The 20,246-nt window shown below is 47.1% G+C and overlaps 4 protein-coding genes across 4 annotated transcripts; all 4 read right to left on the bottom strand.

Annotated features, from left to right (window-relative positions):
* Positions 1–3,760: 3,760 nt before the first annotated feature.
* LDX57_003289 (uncharacterized protein) lies at positions 3,761–4,117 on the bottom strand (the record flags this gene model as incomplete). Its single annotated transcript, XM_046084933.1, has 1 exon — positions 3,761–4,117. One exon carries the CDS (start codon positions 4,115–4,117, stop codon positions 3,761–3,763), a length of 357 nt encoding a protein of 118 aa, XP_045940896.1.
* Positions 4,118–10,871: 6,754 nt separating this feature from the next.
* On the bottom strand, positions 10,872–11,126 carry LDX57_003288 (uncharacterized protein; the record flags this gene model as incomplete). Its single annotated transcript, XM_046084932.1, has 1 exon — positions 10,872–11,126. The coding sequence occupies one exon, from the start codon at positions 11,124–11,126 to the stop codon at positions 10,872–10,874; it is 255 nt and encodes an 84-aa protein (XP_045940895.1).
* A 51-nt stretch (positions 11,127–11,177) lies between these two features.
* LDX57_003287 (uncharacterized protein) lies at positions 11,178–11,920 on the bottom strand (the record flags this gene model as incomplete). Its single annotated transcript, XM_046084931.1, has 3 exons — positions 11,178–11,466; positions 11,528–11,753; positions 11,806–11,920. The coding sequence occupies 3 exons, from the start codon at positions 11,918–11,920 to the stop codon at positions 11,178–11,180; spliced, it is 630 nt and encodes a 209-aa protein (XP_045940894.1).
* Positions 11,921–16,539: 4,619 nt separating this feature from the next.
* LDX57_003286 (uncharacterized protein) lies at positions 16,540–17,589 on the bottom strand (the record flags this gene model as incomplete). The annotated part of the gene is made up of 1 exon (XM_046084930.1): positions 16,540–17,589. The coding sequence occupies one exon, from the start codon at positions 17,587–17,589 to the stop codon at positions 16,540–16,542; it is 1,050 nt and encodes a 349-aa protein (XP_045940893.1).
* Positions 17,590–20,246: the final 2,657 nt, after the last annotated feature.

Genomic DNA, 20,246 nt, shown 5'->3' with positions numbered 1-20,246 from the left:
CACGAGCTTCGTTCCGCAAACACCACGTAGCAGTTGCGCTCCCTACCACAGAGCTTCATTCCATATTAATCGAAGATGCCGGCACATCTGAAATCCCAGCAACTCGAACAGATTTAGCATATGATGAGAACGGGTCGTCAAAGAGAGTTGAAATCGCCTTTGCCACTGGTTGTAGCAAGCAAGCCGTAACATATATATCCGCCAGAACACCCCGGGACGGCGTTGGACACCCTCAAAGTATCACGCCCTCAATGCTTAAAACCATCCTGGAACGCTTGAAGGAAAGCTAACTCTATATCTGGATAAATTAGTAATTGTTATATACGATAATTTTGGAAGGCGCGTAACCAGAGTCTAAGCAGGACACTTGTACACTCAGAAGGGTGTCCTCCTATCTCGAGTCTTTCAACGCTCAACTGATTCCCGTATGCTTGAGGATTTCATTAAGCAACTCCTCCACTGCAATAACCGACCCCTCCGGAAACCTGCGGGATCGCGCCCTTAGCGCGATCCCGCCAGCCAAACGGCCAGACGGGCCATACGGCCAATTTTAATGCTTGAAGCTATTCAAACTCGAATATCTCAACGAATATTGAAGCTATTGAAATAAAAATAAATACAAATGAAACCTCTATTCCTCCGCTTTCCGACGCACTTTTCGAATTTTCTTTTGAATGATTCCTCGCTCCAAACACGCGTCAATAAGTTCGGGAAGCACTTGAGCATATTTTCGCTTCCACTTCTTTTTTTCATTGCTAATATCGATATTCATCTCTCGGCGCTTCATTGACTGCATAGAATGACTTGATACAACTCCTCCAGAGCGAAGACGACGTTTAGAAGCCTTTGCACGCTCTGCACGTTGTCTAGAGGGCTCTGTATAGCGTCGTACCTCTTCCTGCATGGTCTCTGCATACGAGACTAATTGAGTTGCTCCATTAATGATCTTATTCAGACCATCATGTAAGAATGAAGGCTCAATATCATGTAAATGAAGAATCTTATTCTGCAATATTTTGAAGCGCTCAACCGTTTTTGGTGTACTGCCAACTGACATGATATCATGACTGCTAGGCGTTGAAGGAGTTGCTGGCCGCGCAGGTTCAGCAAGATGATCAAGAACGATTGCTGGATTGAATGGCGATATTCCCGTTTCTTTGAAGCCATGCCGGATAGTCGTTTTCTTAAGAGTTTTGGTGCGAATCGTCGAAAGAGCATGTAAAAACTCATTTTTGTTGAAATGACCACATCCCGAATATGTTGCATTGAGTACTGCTTCGGAATGCCAGTGCTTCATTGCATGAAATACACCAACGTCAAGAGGCTGTAGAATATGGCTTGAATGAGGCGGAAGAAAGAATAGAATAATATTGTGATTCTCGCAGAATTCAACAAACTCTTTCTTACAATGAGATTCGAAGCCGTCACAAATAAGCAGTGTATATTGACCTTTTCGCTTATTTTTAATGTCACGCCAAAAGTTTTGAATCCATTGAAAGCCTAATTCATCTGTCATGAAGCCATTTTCGGACGTAGCGATATAGTATTGACCTTCAATAGTGGTGACGTCAAACCATCCTTGAATGATACTATTCCCGCGTAGAATAATGAGTGGCGGAGCGCTCCATCCACCGGTTGAAATAGCTTCAACTACCGTGATCGATTCTCGCTCGGAAGAGATACCAATATAAGGCTTATCTCCAGGAAGATCTCGAGTAACTACCCATTGATCTCTGCCCATTCCTATACGGAAGCCTGTCTCATCAAAGTTCCATATATCATCTTGTATAATCCCGTTGATTTCGATGACCTTTTTCAACGATTCAAACCAAGCAGCGATATTGGTTTTATCTTGAGCTTGTTTTCGCTCGATTTCAATTGCTCGAAAGCGTTGTTTTTTGTATTGAGGATGGCGTTTAAGCCAGCGTTGAAGCCAGTGTTCTCCTACTACCGGCGGAGGAGTTGTTGAATCGGTATGAGACCTTTTTAGAATGACATTGGCTGCATTCACGATCATTCGAGGCAATGGACGAACGAGATAGCCTTCTAAAGTGTTTAAATATTGACAGAGAGCTTTATCTTCCTCTGAATTCAACTTCAAGTTGGTGGGTGCTCGCTGAACAAGAGAGACTCTACCCTTCCATCTTGCATCGAGAGTTCGTCGATTGAGGTTAAATTCTCGCGCAGTTTTTGAGACATTCGGTTTTTTTTGATTGCGTAACGCGCTGATAGCTGCGAGGATTCTATCTTCAACTTCCTGATTGAATTTGGCCATGTTGTGGTGGAATAATGACGCGTTGAAGTAGGAGGGTGCAATTATTGAAGAAATTGGCCGTATGGCCCGTCTGGCCGTTTGGCTGGCGGGATCGCGCTAAGGGCGCGATCCCGCAGGTTTCCGGAGGGGTCGGTTAACTGGTCAGAGCCAAGTCCGTAATTATCATGGATCATGCATCCTTCCACTGTACAGAGCGGGTTGAACAGGGTGCTTGAGTGCGGGAGTTAAGCTGCTATATCTACCACCCTACTCTCCAGATCTCAACCCCATTTAGCTGAGCTTAAGTAATTCATCAAGCGGGAGTATGAGTACGAAGGAAACCTAGGTCAAGGTTTCGACGCTTTTCTTGAATGGTGTGTTGGAGTTGTTGGTTCAAGGGTGCAGAGTGCTTAAGGCCATTCTCAGCATGCAGGTGTGCTCGTAGATGAATGTATACAGCATTTCTCGGCTGTACCACACATACAGGAAGATAGACTATGGAGAATAAAGGCAACCCAGTTGTCTATTTTATTAATCCGACTCCCTACTATCCACATAACATTAAAAGCTGTTTACCCAGTATCTAATATGTATTTCTGACGAATCGACGAGCAATACCCCATTTCACTCCCTGATTCATGCAGTATGTCACTTAATTGGTCGATCTGGCCCAGGTCTAACCTATCAGTTAGAGCCGCGTCACGCGTCGCGAAATTCATCCTTTTACGACTCATTCTCAAGTTGTGACTGTTGCCAGTTACAGTGGGCTTGGACATTGGCGACACGAAAACCTGTTATTTTAAGTCGCGAAGCCTTGGTTGCACAAACGGACGTATCTTTCGAAGTGGGTGGCGACAATGGCATACCCTGCTGTTTCAATTTCTTGCCAGCAAGAAACTTATGATCCCATTCGAGAAGCTGTTTCTCAATATCAGGCCAGTCAATATCTGTCTTATCAAACTTTCGAGTCACACCGAGGAACTGTCACCACAATGGACGTGTCGTCTACTATAATTTTTTTATGTGGCTATTTGAGGCATAGCTTCTCTTTAAATTTTGGTTAGAGGAACAGTCTCCAATAAAACTCAGGGGTAAGAACCAGATCTTGCTCTGTATCTTTGATCACAATCTTTGTGTTGAGAGTAACCTTCCACTCAATTTAATATTGACTACAGGCTGGTGGGCCCTCATCATACGCCTCTCCTTCAAACCAGTCTCCGTACCGTACTTGATCACCTGACGCACATTTTCCCATTGAACCGTAGCCTGCAAGTGGGGAACTAAATTTTCGAGAGGCCCGTTCTCTCGTAATAGTCTCAAGTTGGCGGCCTCGCAGGACGGGTGGGGTGGTAAATATATATCTCAGCTCGCCCAAGGGTAGAGGCTGTCAGTGAAACGTCGCATTTTGGTTATATAGACTTTCTCCTCCCCTGCATTTTCAATTCGATTGACAAAGCTGTTTATTGTCGGATTAGATAGGCTCCGGTATCGTCTTGGAATTGGTACTTACAATGAACCATCCTGGGCTCGGCGAACACGATATGCCTCATGCGGAACCGTCTTCATATCTGGCTCACTAATCATATCCTTCTCCAGATCAAGGACGATATGAAAACTTTTCTGCTTCATGCTTGGGTCTTGGAAAGGCTCAATGTGGGGCTGGTGGAGGCGCTTGGTAAGTTCGTCCGGACGACGACCCACAGACTCGAGATAGGCTATAATAGCACGGTCGAATTCCGTCGGATGGCAGGAAATGAACTCATCCACACGCAGCCGTAGAATGATTCGCTTAGGGTGTCTTTCTTCCTCACCGACATGGGTTGCCAGTGTCGAAGCTGCTTGGTCGGGTCCATTGTGGACCATGACTTCTGTATGAGTTCAAAAATGAATATGGAGAGCGCAGAATTGTTCGAAGTTCAGACACGAGTCCTTGATGATGTATGTGGTCTAGTTCACGTCCCTGTTTCCCCACCGTCATTTAACGGTGAGGTGAATTTGCAGATCCTTGCGTCATATAATGTGCTGTCGTGCCCGTGAAGGTGGGATGATGTAGGTGGCCAAGTTCCACGTCTTTGTTTCGCCCTCTGTTCCCGGTCACGTGAACGTGCCACCGTCGATCCGTATGTCATATGATGTGCTGTTATACCCCTGAAGGCGGGGTTGCGCTCCACCTCGAATACCCACTTCACCCACGTTGCTCAATCACAACCGAAATGTGTGAACAGCTTTGCATGCGTTTCGCCGACTGTGGTCATTTATATGCCTATGACTACCAAAGATGCCGTCAGGCTCTCGCTCGTCCAAACCAGACGCTCTGTGTTCCTACTTCGGGAAACTTGAGAGATCTTCCAAGAGTTCTTGATGTGCGTGACAGAGATCTTGTTGGCCTGTGCCCCATGTGCACGCGCTTTTCCCCTCCGAGTTCCGAGCATTCCCATGAGGGCTGAGCCCTCCCTAAACGTGAGAAGACGAGTGTTCATTCTACACAATTAGACTGAGAGTTAATATACATCCTAGGCGCTAGCCGCTAATACTGAATCTACATATACTTTATGATTCTATAATTTGACACATGTGACCTTTCATTGAACTGTGCAAGTTGAGATTTTTCTGCACGTAGATGGATGTTAGGGATCTACAACTGGAACCCGATATTTTAGCTACGAAGTGAAGGTGCAATATGGCAAATGAATTATATTTCCGAGATACCCCAGTCATCTTTCCGGCGCGTGGATAGAAGGGTCATCGTGTAAGTCTATTGTGTGCCACAGTAGATTGAAAACCTGCTTTAATTCGTGAACCTACTCCGTTCTGCAGAGAAGAATCCGCCCCTGGGGTTATATATTTGGCATTCGGAGGCAGGCACCCACTGCCCGGACTCTGCGAATTGAACCGGGATGCCAATGAGTGAGGAAGGGTTAAATAAATCTCCTGTTCGGTATCCTTCGTCGGCACGGTACTACACAAAACTTCCACCCGCAATGGTCTACCTACAGTTTTATCTCATTTCCATGGTCCTCGGCACAATTGTCGGGTATGTAACGATCTGCCCATCTTAATTACTGTAACATAGCTGACTTCTTTTTAAGGACCTCCAACGCATCATATAGCCTTCTAACCGCAGTCCCCTCGGTACCCAATTACCTTGTCGATGTGTCCTATCGCGATGACGGACAATTGGAATTTACGCCGAACGAACTTCGGGGGGTGACAGCGGGCGCATTGCTCCTTTTTGAAGCCCCTCCGAATGCACCCTTCTATCTGCATGAAACCCCTTATGGCCCATCAGACGATACATGCAAGGTGCACAGTAGCTTTACGGGCCAAGCGGTTACTTTGGAGAGATGTGTCGCTCCACAGGCTTCTGCGGCTTATTTCGCTTGCCCTGCGCTGCTAGATACCTGCGTTTGTGATGGACGATCCTTGTTCCTTCTAAATCCAGGCCCAGATCTAGACCGGGCAGGCATCCAAAGCCACAAGATCATGCCCGGGCCTGCGGCGCCGTCTTCTAGTTATAACAACGGCCATTACACGGGCTTGTACCCTTCTACAACGAGTTCTATATTCTACCAATCTGTTAACCCGATGTCGCCCCGCCCCCCAAGCCCGTTTCCTGGAGGGACTGTACAGGAATGCGATTAATAAAAGGACCGCAGCCACTCGCTAACATTCTGTATGGAATTCTTGCTAAATTGCCAATGTACCAAAGTTATTAGGGAGAAAGCGATAAAACATGCTACGGTTTCACGCTCGGGCTTGCTGTAGGGAAAATATTAGCAGTGATTGAAAACTGGGCCAGTCTGTTTAGACTTATTTACACACGACCGCGACTGTGTTAAAGTTGTATGGGAACTATTTTGGACTGAATTATGTAGTATCACTGGGTAGCTAGCCGACGATTATGGCTTATGAACTCACTGAGCATCGCCTGCGGGTTGATAGTTCATTTCTGAAAATCGCACACCCTGGTGTGCATGACGCCGCACCGCATCCCGCACAGAATTCCGCAAGCTATCCACCGCAGCAACTGTCGAAGTTTAGCACTGACCCATAGATATAGTATGTACACGTACCCATCACTAGCAACTGGTCTTGCGCTGACCTCCTGTTTGATGATCGTGTCAACCAAACACCAGACACTTCTCCCAAAACAATGATTTGCGAGTCCGGTATGCCAGTGTAGAAACAAACTCGATTATTGTTTCCAAATGACAATTGATTGTGTCCAAATCTCGTCTTCACATAAATCGAAATAGCCAAAATCTAAGATCAACGTCAGTGGCCAGATAGTACCTTAAAAAGCAAAGACCTCACGAACATAACCTTTTTCCACAATATCATCTTTCAAGATATCGTTCAATGATTCCTCGACAATCTTAATTTCGTCAATCATATCAACCTACCACACCAAGTGAAATCGACAAACCTGCGAAATGCAGATAAAATGGCCGCGGATGATCTTCTTCGAGTACGGTATCGCATCAGCAATTCCGAACCCACTGACTACTATCAGGATGCCTCCAAAGCGGTCAACCGGCTTACTGATTCCGTGTGAACCGCTGAATAAAACTAGAAACACCATCGATTTGTCCACAGTCATGGAAGCGTAGCGACTAAACTGGGCAATCAAACCACCGCGAGACTGAACAAGAAGCTCCATGGAATCCCGTCGAACATCAGACCAGAACACGACCGTAAAAAGATGAGTTTGTGCCCACGAAAGAAGGCTGATTGACAATATCCATATATTAATGTATTGTCCGGCTTCTACTCTGATCGATCGCGATAAAACAACGCGGAATCGACAGACAATCATGTCTCTATTATCACCTCTGGTCACAAAGAATGACACAACAGCCTTGAAACAGCCTAGATCTGTAAACAACCCGTTATTATATAAGATGATCCCCAGCTGAATTATGGAAATGAGCCCGAATGTTCCCGCGGCAGCCAGAAGATATAGCTTTGGGTAATAGCCGCGCGATGGAATATGTTGCCAAATGCTGTAAACAAAGAGCAGCGCGTGAGCTTGATGCGTCCGGAGAAAGAGCTCATATGACCATTGATGGAACCACGGGATGAAAAGTAGAATAAGGACACCTAGCGCCAGGGCCCCCTACTGACTATTAGTGAAGATGCAATTCCCTCAGCGAGGAAGCGTACAATTAACGCCCACAGACTGTGGGAGTTGTCGAGTGAGAGCGCGGATCTCTGCGTGACCGTAAGTGCATGGAAGAGAACCAAGGCAGCTATTGTCCAACTCGTCGCTCGATGCGCTCCACGGCATGTCTCCCGCGTAATGCCGAGTAAATCAGCAAGATGACTTAGGTGCATGGCGGATAAAGGAAAGACGAGGTTGGCTGTAGCCAGTTCTCCTGCCAGACGGCCCGCGTCAACCAGCTTCCTTGAGCGGAATAGAAGAAGAAAGATATTTGTTCCCAAGTAAAGAACATGAACGAGAACACCCGCTCGTGTCCACGGACCCCATATCCGGTGCCTGCGGACGAGAAAAGGTAGCGTTAGGCGCTGGAAGACAAGCGCGGAAAGCAGATGAATCCCATCGGTGATAATAGCGACAGCCTGGCTGACCCAGTGGACAATAGAAACAGTCCGTAATAGGAACAGAGTTATCATTAGAGCGTAAATCGCAACGGCGTAAATCGCTGATATATTCATTATTTGCACAGCCCTAGATGGACCAGGATTTGATTCGATCTCGATCGAGCGCAATTAAAGCAGGAGGGTATGGACTGTAGTTTTGGCCGAAGAGTCACTCCCACCCTTCTGAGGGGGCGCTCAACAAGTATCATGGAATTAATACGCACTCACCTTTCTTCAGGGGCCCACTAGGCTAGATTGAGCGGCCAAATCATGGAGTTGACGTGAGTTATGAACCCATTTCCTATCGCCTTCCCCAGCGGACAGTCCCAATAGGATGACACGCTCCTTTCTGAGGCCCTTCAGGCCATGCCAAGAACGCAGATAATAGATACTGCATCTCTTCTTATAAATGGAAATGTGAACTTCTTGTGTCGTTGGTACCCCTCTTTGAATACTATGTCCACACTGACACCAGGCAACATGTTCGTCGGTGCAGTATCCCAAGAACCATTGGCCATTCGGACGCGGCATACTCTTCCCGAAAATGCCCTGGTAAGAACAGGTCAGGCGCTGCCTTCGGTTGAAAATGGCATTTCCGAGTCCACTATGAGTGGGAGCTCCCGTGGAATAGGGCACCCCAAGGCTGAGGAGATACATAAAAGAATCGTGAGCTCTACTTCCGTTGCTCATCCGTCCGAGCTGCCTCAAGCCCAAGCGGCCTCCTTTGCTGACACCCATGAATACAATTCCCCCCCTGGACACCCTGACGGCCACGAAGTGATCAGCGAAACAGACTCTGCCAGCAGTATCTACAACGCGACGTTACGGAGCAGAGAGAACGAGACAGTAGATCCTGGCACTAATCAATGATCACCATCCATTTCTTTTAATAATTCCGCTTTCAGGCCCCGCTATCGCAACCACAATCACTCCAAAGAGGCAATTCATCTTCGTCAGTCATGGAAGGCCACTCCTCGTCGTGCTGGCAACCTCGAAGAAGACACCACTACGCTGGTTTGTTTAAGCGGCGGGCATTCCTAAAACGCCCCAGCGATGGCGGAAGTGATATCCTGGTCCCTTCGGCTGAAGACGGAAGGGGGGGATATAAAGAAAACCTCTGGGGAAGCGGTACGGCAGCTTCGACGGGGAAATTATCGACATCGTGATATTTATCGTACCTGCTCGGATACTGAGAGCGATTGTTCCCGGAAGCCGTAAGAGAATTACGTCCTCGACAGAAGAACGAAGTCACTTTGGTGGAGTGTGGGTTTGTCCAGGATCGATTTTGCTGAAGACAAGTTGCAATACCAGGGTACTGTAGACAGTTCATTGAGAATTCTAGCAAGACGACTTCAAAGAAAGCGCCGCACATCCTGCCGTTGAGCGATTCATGTTCCTTTATGGAGACAGTACTGTACAGCACTTAGAATGAAACAAAGTCGAACGGCTCCATTAACTCCTTGATATATACTTTACCGCAACTTGGGCGTAGCTCCTTGAAGGGCTCTGACAATTTTGGCTCATGCTGCTATACCTCGCATCACGGCGTACCATGGCCTGCCAGGTGGAAGCTTCCACAATAGTGTACTGTCTCCATCGGTTTTAAAATCGGTTGTACCGTCGGGTGTGAAATGTAGTCTAGGCACGGAGCTTACAACCCCAGGATGTCATGAACACAAGGGACTTCGCTTCGCCTTCTAGGGACCTAGGTCACATGTAACATGAGTCGCGGATCTAGCTCTGACCAGGCAGATGGCACGGAAAATGGTCGCGTTCGTGGGCGCCTTAATATAAATACACCGATTACTCTTGCTCGTTTGGAACTTAGCCATCGTTTCTATCCACTCAACAGTGTTAGAATTTAGCTAGCGAAAATGCCCCCGACCGTTTCGTTTGAAAAGGACAAACCGCTTCCCGATTCAGGCAGTGAAACCTCAGTATAGTCACTTCCCATGTTCATGATACAGCCGTCTCTTGAACAATATCACATGGACCTGCATGAGCGAGTCAGTCCAATTATTGCTCAGCTATTCAACGCCACACCGGCCGAAAAGCCTTCTCTCCTAACCAAGATAGACTCAGCCAACAACGATTTGCATCAAATGAACGGTGAACGCTCGCTTGCTGAAGATATGGGTACAATCGACATTGGCATGTTCTTGTATTCATGAAAGCATGAGAACACCGACGAGACTTTGTCGCAATTCTGTACAAGGCATGGCTACCCAATTAACTGGACACAGCGGCCACCGATGGGAGGGCGTAAATATCAAACACAGGACCTCAAAGACCTGAAAAAACATTACTGAAGACTACCTGACATTCTTCTATCCGCCATCTGACAACTGCAGAAAACAAAAATAACTGAATATACAATACAAAAATAAGAAATGATCCTCTTGGAACTAGAAAATGAGTTTAACATATACCCTGATCCATCCTCTGAACAAGAAATCCGTCCTCTCCGGTCCCAGCCCCTATTAAACCTTTATTGTGAACTGACCAATTACTTAGCGACTGGAAATCAAGAACGCTACAAGAAGAAAAGGGAGACTCTTAGAAGAAAGTGCGCCCTAAATGAATACCCAGACACGTGGATTCCGGGACCATACAACAATGAAAAGCAGACGGCATGAGTGCAGAGCACAATTTTACCGGTGATAGTCAGGACCTATTGTACCCCCACAGCGACTGCTTCCATCGCCAGGGCACCACTCATCAAATACGATACACAGGTCGAAGAGGTTGAATATAAAATGATGTCATAGAAAAGAATATTCAGATCGTTTGGAATTAGCCTGTAGACATTCAGCTCTCGTAGAGTAGCTGCATTACACTCAGATCGGTTGCTATTATCGTCTGCAAAGAAACGTGTTTTGAGTCCAGAAATGGAAACATAAGCAAGATGGCAATTTCAGTGCAATACGTGGACTAAGAAAACAGGGCCTTTCCCTTTTCCATACGTTGAGTATGGCCAAATTCCCAGTCACCATGAAGGGGAAAATGGAAAGAAAAGTCATGCGTATGTAGCGCGAGGCCGACCCGTGCCCAAGCTGTTGGTTGGGCATGGTGCGTTCAATCCCTGCTGCAACATTGCAAGCCCTGCGGGTGCAAGTTCATCGACAGTATTCTCAGATAGAACAACGCCCACATAGGAATTGAAGTTGTACACTCCGCAAATGCAAGTGTTGACAATGTCCTTGAGACTGATGTCACTCTGTACCGTCTTGCCGTTGCGCGCAAATGAGAATTTCTGCTGGCCCACCCCCATGGGCACCGTAAAGGAACTGACCCCGGCCCGGACTTCAAACTTCTGGTTGTTCTACCCCAAAATGACTTCTACCATCGCCGAAAACTTGAACAAAGACACTACAAAGACTTGGTCCTGCATAATCTCCCAACCATTCGAACGGTCGCGAAAGAAATTGCCAGTGCTATTGTCAAGACTCCCGCGCATGATAAAATCCGTATTGTTACAGTTTAATGTCCGCGACATGAATCGATACCAATAAACAAGCTTCTCATCTTCGATATGGCTATCGACAGCCCTGTCACCGGCTTTATAAACGAAAATAAAGGGCTTAGACATCTGCAGCCAGCCCCCATGTGACCTGGGAGTAACAAACATATCAGAATTCTCCCCATCCATGACGGTGTCACAAAAATGCTCACATATCCATAACCCATTCCGATGCACCATCATCCGTGTGAGAAGATGCTAGTGATCCAATATAATGCGATTCTCCGTAATCATTCCAGATAATGATTTCGATGAAGCGAGGACCAAGATTCAAGATATCCTTCCACCGCGTGTACCACAAAAGATCACTGAGAAACACCCAATTCTTGCTATAAGACACCTCGCTTCCAAAATGAGTAAAGAACCATCCCGAAACGGCTGGTACAGTCAGCCCGGAAAATGACATAGCTTAAATAAAGCCGAAACTCACGCACAACATACAACTTGCCCTTGAGCGCATCGATATACATCATATCACCCTCAGCGACAGAGATATTATGCCCCGGAGTCAACACCTTGTTGTTGCCATTATTGTCCCAAGCCATCCAGTTCAATACACCATCTATGATATTGAAGCATCCCTGATTCGGATAAAAATTGAAAACAAAGAACACTTCCAAGCCGACCGCAGATTTCATTTGGCCAATATCAAGACCGTCGCCAGCAAACGAAGACGCAAAGATCTTACCATCAACCCTGAACTGCGCAAACAGGCTAATGTACTATCTGATCTTCTGGCCAACGGCCGTCGCCTGCCCAACATTGTATCAATTAAAGTCAAAAAAAATAAAAACCTTCATGTTATTCCGAAAGACTGATTCGTATGCCAAATTCAGCTGCTGATCAATGTAAAGATCTATGCCAATGTTTAACGCAAAAGCATCGATACCCAATGCTTTTGCGCGCTTCATGTCGTCGTCATAATCAGCCACGCTGTTGCGATTGCTGCAGATGCCAATCTGCGGTTTTGATGTTAGCTGGTATACCCCTTAAGGCCTTAACTGTCTATAATGACAACCTACCATGAAGTGGCAGAATACAAGACGATCAATGGCCGTCGCAAGTGATCCATTCTTCGGCACCTGAATGGCGACGGCTATTACCGGGAGTATCACAAGTATAAATGGGATGAATTTAGACAGCATAATACTGAATTCGTAGTCAAGACCTTCGTCCGGGGTACGCTTCAATCACAGTAATAATGATGAGCACTAATATCAAATGGCCTTACAGAGACCAATGCGACATTATATATAATAAGTCAGAGAGGGCCCAAGGCTAATATGAAAATACATCTACACCTACTGTGAGTAGTACACGGTACGTAGGTAATCATTCACACAAAGAAAAACCTTATGTTGATACATGCAGTCTGTCCGATTAGCCTGTCGCTCTCACACGGGACGATATGATTCTGAAACAAAGAGATAGGAAGATGAAAAAAAAAAAAAAAAAAAAAAAAAAAAAAACAGGAATTCCTAGCATGCCATTAACATACCCTGAGCCGCCCAAAGTTTGCGGGTCCCTAAACCGAGTTCTAAGCGATAAATGAATAGTCATCTCCGATGATGAGCATAAAAGGCTGCAATTCGGACCACAAGAAAATATAACCATAGGTATAATGATTCCTCACGCGGCACGTATTGTTGACACTGCCTACCGGATCTAATAAATCCCCGCACCGCCTTTGAATGGAATAGGTGTTCTATGCACAGGTATTAATATCTTCCTCAAAATCTATGTTGAGACAGATCTCATGGCTGATTTTTAACAACATCACATACGAAATTGCAGAGGAAGATCGATGAAACGCCCTGATGAGACAACCTCGAGCAGTGAGCAGCCGACACGCTGCATGTAATATCCTTCACGTCAGACAGATGGGCTATGTTGGATATTGTCTCATTTTGCCGTGCTAGTCCATAATCAATAGAACAGACGGGTTCCCAGGACTTTCAACTAGTTAGCATACAGATGCCGAGATTCATATTCGCTAAAAATACCTGCGCTCTCTTCGAGTGTCGATTTCCTCTGTCATATTTGATTGCTGGGAATGTGGGAACATTCAACACCTTTAGTGATTAGATCACACCTCCACATACGGCGCATTTTGTTTTATCCTACCATCTTTTCAATGCTGGGATCAAATACGATGGGAGATCCCTCCTGCGCACGTGCCTAAAGATATCAGGCTGTGTGATGAAGGCGCAAATTAACCACTTACTGCCATCACGAGAATGGAAAGGATAATGGTTAATCCTATCATCGCGCTGCGACGTCAAAAGCGTTAGAAATAAAGGGTTCGGGTTCCCAGATCGTTCTCCTATTCGGTAGTTCTCTCTGCGTATAGAATAGTTTTAGGAAGACGTTCCCAATCAAGTCTTAGGCTTGTTAGGACCGAGTCTCAAAGGAAGCCAGTCGTGGTAGATTGTAAGCAAATCTCTTGATTCGATAGATACCAAGGATTCACTTTGCACAAGAAGTCAATGGAAATTGCTTATATAGTGCCTCGCAAGTATTTTAGCACAATATCCAGTTTGGGATTCATGCGCTCTTTTCCACGAACCTACAATCCCCATGGCGGTCCATCTTAGTGGCAAAGGCTACCATAACACGTATCCATATCAATATATATAAACAAGGACACAATCATCTTGTGCACGATGCTTTATCCTTGGGAAGTCCAGTCAACACTATCCAGAAGATATTACGATGTCGATGTCAAGCCATGACATTAGAAAACGGGAGCTAGCCTGGTATACGCGACCGAGCTATCACACAAGTTGCTTTCATGATGTATATGCGATGTGCCGACCGCCAAAACCTGATCTGAAACCGAATCCTCATTACCAGCCTACTGATCCCAGGCACCTGCCCACATTAGGACAGCTACTGCCGCATGCTGCAATTTCGTCCTCTTATAGATGGGCCCGAATTGCGTAACAAGCCATTTGAACCTAACACTGTTACCACAGGGGTTAAAATCCTCTAAGGAGCCGGAAGGCTAGCAGCCAAAACTCGCTTCCCTTCAGATAAAGCGGACCCTTTTCCGGTAGACTGTGGGCTTCTGTATCGAGCTGCCTTTCCGGTAGATTTTCAGATCACACGACCTGCATTCACTACGCGCCAGTAGATCCTGCGGGCTAGTGACAGCACAGCCAAAGGAATCCAGCCCTTGTCTCTCGAGCAGCCAGCCCAAGGATGTCGGAAACCCAGCTACGGGCCTTGCATTGTGACCATCGAACTGAATAAAGAAGGAAATCTAGATTTCCGGATTGTTGACGGCCAGACGAACCGGAACGCGGTATCGAGCACAATGTAGACAAATGGCGTCATCGTATGGCAATATATTGAACACCTCGCCATCCAGAATATACGACGAGGCCCGAGGATGAAGCCTTCTCAAGATAGAAACAAAGATCCTACCCTGTACACGGCACCTGATTGTCCCTATGCAATGATACCGTCCATTTTCCCAACGGGGAGCCGACAATAACTTCAGAAAGAGACTGACGAGGAGGACCGAGATCAAGGCCGGTGACACCTGATCTGCAGCGATCTTGTCAACAAGACTGACCATCCATCGCATCTGCGCGAATACATTTGAAAACGACTCCTGGCCAGGGAAGGTGATGTTGAGTCAGTGATAGTCTTTCTTCCTTGCTGGATGGATTTGATTCAGAAAGTCTTCCCAGGCCTGCTCGGCGTCCGTGGACGCCACAAACGCGTTGTATAGACGGAACGCAAACCCTCAGATCCAGATCAAACGCGTGTGACCGCCACGTGATACATGCCTGAAAAAGCAACCTGTGCCGAGAAAAACAAAGCAGACAGGCTCCGATCTCGCCGACCACATGAACCTGGTCTCGAAGCGGCAGAACGTGAACGGGTTATCGAACTTGGAGCCGCCATATTCACAGTTCCCGATGCCCGCTAGCTGAATGGGCGAAAAGAGACTGAGATGGGTCAGTTCGTGTTCGAGACGTGAGGCGGAAGGGATCTGACGCAGGGACAGCAGTAATCGCTCGTGCACTATTGAATGAATCAGAACCGTTCTGCAGAACTCATTCGACAAACGCGAAAGTCAGAACCAACCATTGCCATAATTTTGGGTCCTGGCTCAGATTCGTAGGCAGATGTACTTGATAGATCCCTAAACAGAAGACTGTTATCTAACGTGCGGTCACCGAAAGCATCAAACCCACCTTGATCAGCTACCGCTCGCGTCCTTCAATGATTGACCAGCAGCACCGGGCGCTTGCCTGCGACTGTTACTACCGCCACTTTCACCCCTGATACCGACTGCACATCAAACATACGTGTTTCGGAGTCGAACTGCTCTTGCAGAAGCTCGTCTCACTTTTTCGCACTGTACCATCCGCCAGTCCACCAGCATTTAACCGCACGGAAGAACCTTTCCCAATACGATAGGGGCGATGGTTCCTGGAAGAACCGTTCCATCATGTACAAAAACCCTTGCGCACATTCGCCAACGGAACAATGCTGATGGAAAATCTTCAAGACTACAATACCACCTGTCGATCGTCAATGCTTGCTGACAGGCGCGATGTTCGTTGCGGGGACGGGAGGGAAAAACAACCCACCTGATCGCGTGCCAAAAGCAACGTCAAATAGATTCGATAAAGGACATTCCGGGCCGACTTGCCGTTGGAGACAATCCAGGAAACGCAGAGAAATGAAGCCGCGAACGCCACCGCCATCCACGGCAATTGCTCACACACAGCCCATCGAGGGCAGCACGTTGACGATGTTCCCACAAGGCCTTTGGCAGATGATGCAGTCCCGGATCAGGTACTAGTATTCCCCCCCTTCAACAGGCACCCCATACCCGGCGACACATGTATCGCAATAAGCGTGTTCACACGAAAGCGGATGCTGCGGGGGACGCAATAGACATGCGAGGCAGGTTTGGCAAGAAACAACGCCTAAAAAAATATCGGTCATTCGAGCAAGGTTTGCTTCATGGATCCTGCGTGACGGCTCTTGGTCAAGTAAAAGCTGGCGATAGAACCCAATTAACTGGTACTCCACCAGCTGCCATCGTAAAGTTGGCGCGGCGGAGACGCTGAACGCCTCCCCACATAATTTACGGTAGAGCGAGTCAAAAACCGCCGCTGTATTAAAGTCTAAAAGACAAAGTCGATTAGCGTATGTTGGGTGCGGATACGGTCACGAATATGTTCTGACAGTGCGCTCCAGAGCGGTACGCGTCGACCAGAAACGCGGACGCGATTACCGTGGCCCGACTCTCTGCGTTCCAACCGCACGTCAGATTCATGAAATCTACCAAATGTGACAGTGGATCACATTCGTCCACCGTACCCCCCCGTGCTCCCCGAACGAAGTCGAACGGTACATCCGGCGCGCGGCAGACATGCTGCAGTACCCGATGAAATAAGCTGTCCAAATGCGCTGCCGAAAACAGATATTCATCTTCACATCGTTGATTCTGGCTGCCTTCAAGTCCTTCGTTTATTCCGTCTTGTAGAATCCTATTCTGGACGGCACCCGCGTCTGCATCATCATACCACGCTAAATGCACAACCCTTGATGTACAGAAAACGTCGAAGATATCCAAGCTGTAATAGTCGAAATCGTACTTCATGAATATATCCTGCGTGATGCTCGCGCTGTCTTCGACAATGGCCAGAATCCATAACTGATAATCTAGACTGGATCCCTTTCGCGAGAACCTTGCCCATGTCGCCAACACGGTCTGTACCGCGTGCGCGCCACCCACATCGTCCGCGAAGATGCAGATAACATCAGCAAACAGGCTAAAGACACGAGAAAGTATGATATCATGAATGTAACACGCCAGGTCCGATGCCCAGAGAACAATAAATTTCTCGCTAAACGGAACATCATCGTCTTCGTCCTCCAAGAGTATGGTGTTGGGATCACAATCTGCAAATAAAACAGGATAGTCGCCGAACCAGGTGCTGTTATCCACCCGGAGGTGGAGATTTGGCCTTTGAGATGTGATAATATTGGCTATGAAAAGATGCCTGAGAGCAGCATGCATGCGGTGCTCGCCCAGAAAAAGCACAAGGCTCGAGAATTGCGTCTCGGGTGAAGTGAGATGTTTCTTTATACTACTCAGGAGCCTTTCGTGCTGAACAAATGTACCCGTGGCTCGGCTGACAAGCCTGATCCAGATGACGTCGGGCTCTGCAGCCATGGTGCTTGCCATTGCGACACGGTCAAGGTTGGGGATCTTGCATGTTATCTTATATCGCCCGCATCATGTATCCCATCAGCGAGGGTTTGGCAGACTGGACTAAGCCTCGAAAACCAGGCACTCTAACTTGTTGCGCCCGTCTACACAAGCCCCACCGTCCCGGCTTGCTTAGCTTTCGGCGCGTAAAGTCCGGTTTAATGCCTATCTCGAGACCTCGCTCCCATTCGTCCACGCAGAGAACGAATCGTTTTACACTCTTCATATTCCCAACACCGCCATGGAGAAATAGGCCGTACATCATATCGGATACTTCCCTGCTTGCACTTCGCAAATCGATAATTGCTAGTTCGATTGCAGGGACCAGCCAGACGCTCTATTTCACCGTGAAAGCAGCGACAGAGATATAGAATTATCGAACAAATCTTCCGATCGGCCGGGCACACCAAGTTCATTCGAATACCATATCCTTCTTCAGGGTGGACACAGCTCCGCAACGGACCTGTCCCCCCGTGAGCTCCAGCGGACAAAGAATGAGCGTCTCACCGAGCGCGAGAAATACCATCGAGCTCTTTCCAACAAGTCTGTTTTGCAAACGAAAAATACATGGCTTCGAGAGATCCACAACTCTGCTACAGCTCTCCAACAAAATACAATAAAGCGTGCGACAGAATTACTCTGTCGCGGTGCGGAGGAGATCCAAAACACTCTTGTGCAATTTTATATACTCTTTGAGACTACAAACTCTGGCCATCGGTCTAACAGCCTCATAACGCCCGAGTTTGATGCGATTGCAGAACTTAGGCCCGCTTTTGAGACATATCGAAAGGGACTTGATAGAATACATAACGCGCGCTGGATGTTAGAAGATGGCGAAAGAACCTTCGCTTCCCAGATTCAAGAATCAAATGCCAACTATGAAAGGTTTTTTGGAATAAATGACAGGTAGTGGCTTGCTTTTATCAACCCAATATTCCGACATGTCCTAGAAAGTGCCATACGTAACGTACGTCGATAATCGTCGCCATGACGCGTCTGCTTCTCAATCAAAGTTTTCACTCGCCGCAGGCTTCGCCTCCAGGACGTCTGTACCAGGCCTACCCCCTTTCTAATCCAGCCACCATTTGATACCGGTGAGGCGGCCCTCGTCCGGATCAAAGAGCTCCGAGAAGAAGTGACGCGAAATATCAATCGAGGTCAAGGAACAGCCCATGCACTTGTCGACCACCCTCCCGGTCTTGACCATACCTCTGTAACTGATGGTCAGAGCACGTCCGCAATCGTGATCTTTCATAAACAGATGTGACAATGCCGCAACATTCTCAGACAAGCCATCGTTGGTCCAGCCGCAGCTGCCAGGGTTATCCGAAGAAGTGACAGTATCATAAAAGATCACATCATCAAAGCAGGGAGCATCCTTATTGCAAATCAGACCGTATCCGCTACGGACTGCAGTGGTGTGCGATGACGGGGTTGCCAGATCCACAGTAATCTCTATAGTCTCTATAGTGGTGGATATATTAAGCGAACCGGCGTTCGTTGTCGGGATAACATCTGGAGCATTAGAATGCAATAATACCACATTGGGAGGCCTGTTCAGAATATATGTTTTATTGCACGAGCTCGTACTCGGAAGAAAGGACTGATGTTGATAATTGACGCGAGATAAGGCTTTGACGAATCGAAACATTCTGAAACTCTTTGAAGATTCTAATGTTTTTCTTGTCGGCTGCAATAGTGATTGCAATTTTACCTTTCCAGTTCTGATGAGCAAGGTTGACCCCACTCCTCTTCAATAACGCTGTCAAAAATCGATATTGATCCGCTCGAATGGCTTGCATGAGCGATATATATCTCAATAATGTTTCACAGTCCAAGTCCAGTTGGGGTATTTGAAGCAGCCTGATTGCGAAAACTTCTTCCTCACAGAGTAGCGCTGTTAGAAGCGGAACAGGGGCCTTTGAACCTCCACGGTTGAAATCCACGCGGTCGGTGATTGAGAAGATATCAAAGATCTGCGTATCACTCTTCGATGCGGCAAGAATGAGCGGGAAATATCCTGTGTCTTCAGAGCCCAGATTGGAATTAACCCTGACATCCGCAAGTAGTAATTTCACCACGCCGTAGAACCGGCCTTTCACTGCAATATATAATGGTGTCTGGCCATGGTTGTCGCCCAAATTAGGGTTGATATCGCTATGCGCTAATAATGGACTCACCAGCGACAGACGACCTTTCCCGGCGGTGTATAATAAAGGCGTCTAACCACAAAAATCGGTTACGTTGGGATTCACGTGTTGTTGACAAAGTATAATTTTTAACATGTCGTAATGCCCCTTTCGACACGCTATATGGAGCGCATTTAAACCATTCTCGTCTATCACATTCACGTTCACTCGCCGAAGTTGAAAAAAGAATGCCGCCAACGGTACATTTCCGCGCTCAACAACCCAAAGAAACGCAGAGCTCTGCTGGTAATCGATGTTGAATTGATATAGTCTTGACTGAAGCAGCTCATATAACCAATGGCAAGTTTGCATCAGTGCGCATATGTCCTTTACGTGATCTAGTCCCTGAACTATCTCGAGTACAAGCTCATTCGGCAAATATCGGAATGTCATAATGACTGGATTTGGAATGGAAAGCAAGATAATGCCATAGAAGACAAGCAT

This window comes from Aspergillus melleus (genome assembly GCF_016097325.1).
Source record: "Aspergillus melleus strain CBS 546.65 chromosome Unknown contig2, whole genome shotgun sequence".
In the NCBI taxonomy this organism is placed as follows: domain Eukaryota; kingdom Fungi; phylum Ascomycota; class Eurotiomycetes; order Eurotiales; family Aspergillaceae; genus Aspergillus; species Aspergillus melleus.
The sequence above is the reverse complement of the archived record's forward strand: the minus strand, read 5'-3'. Positions and strand labels throughout refer to the sequence as shown.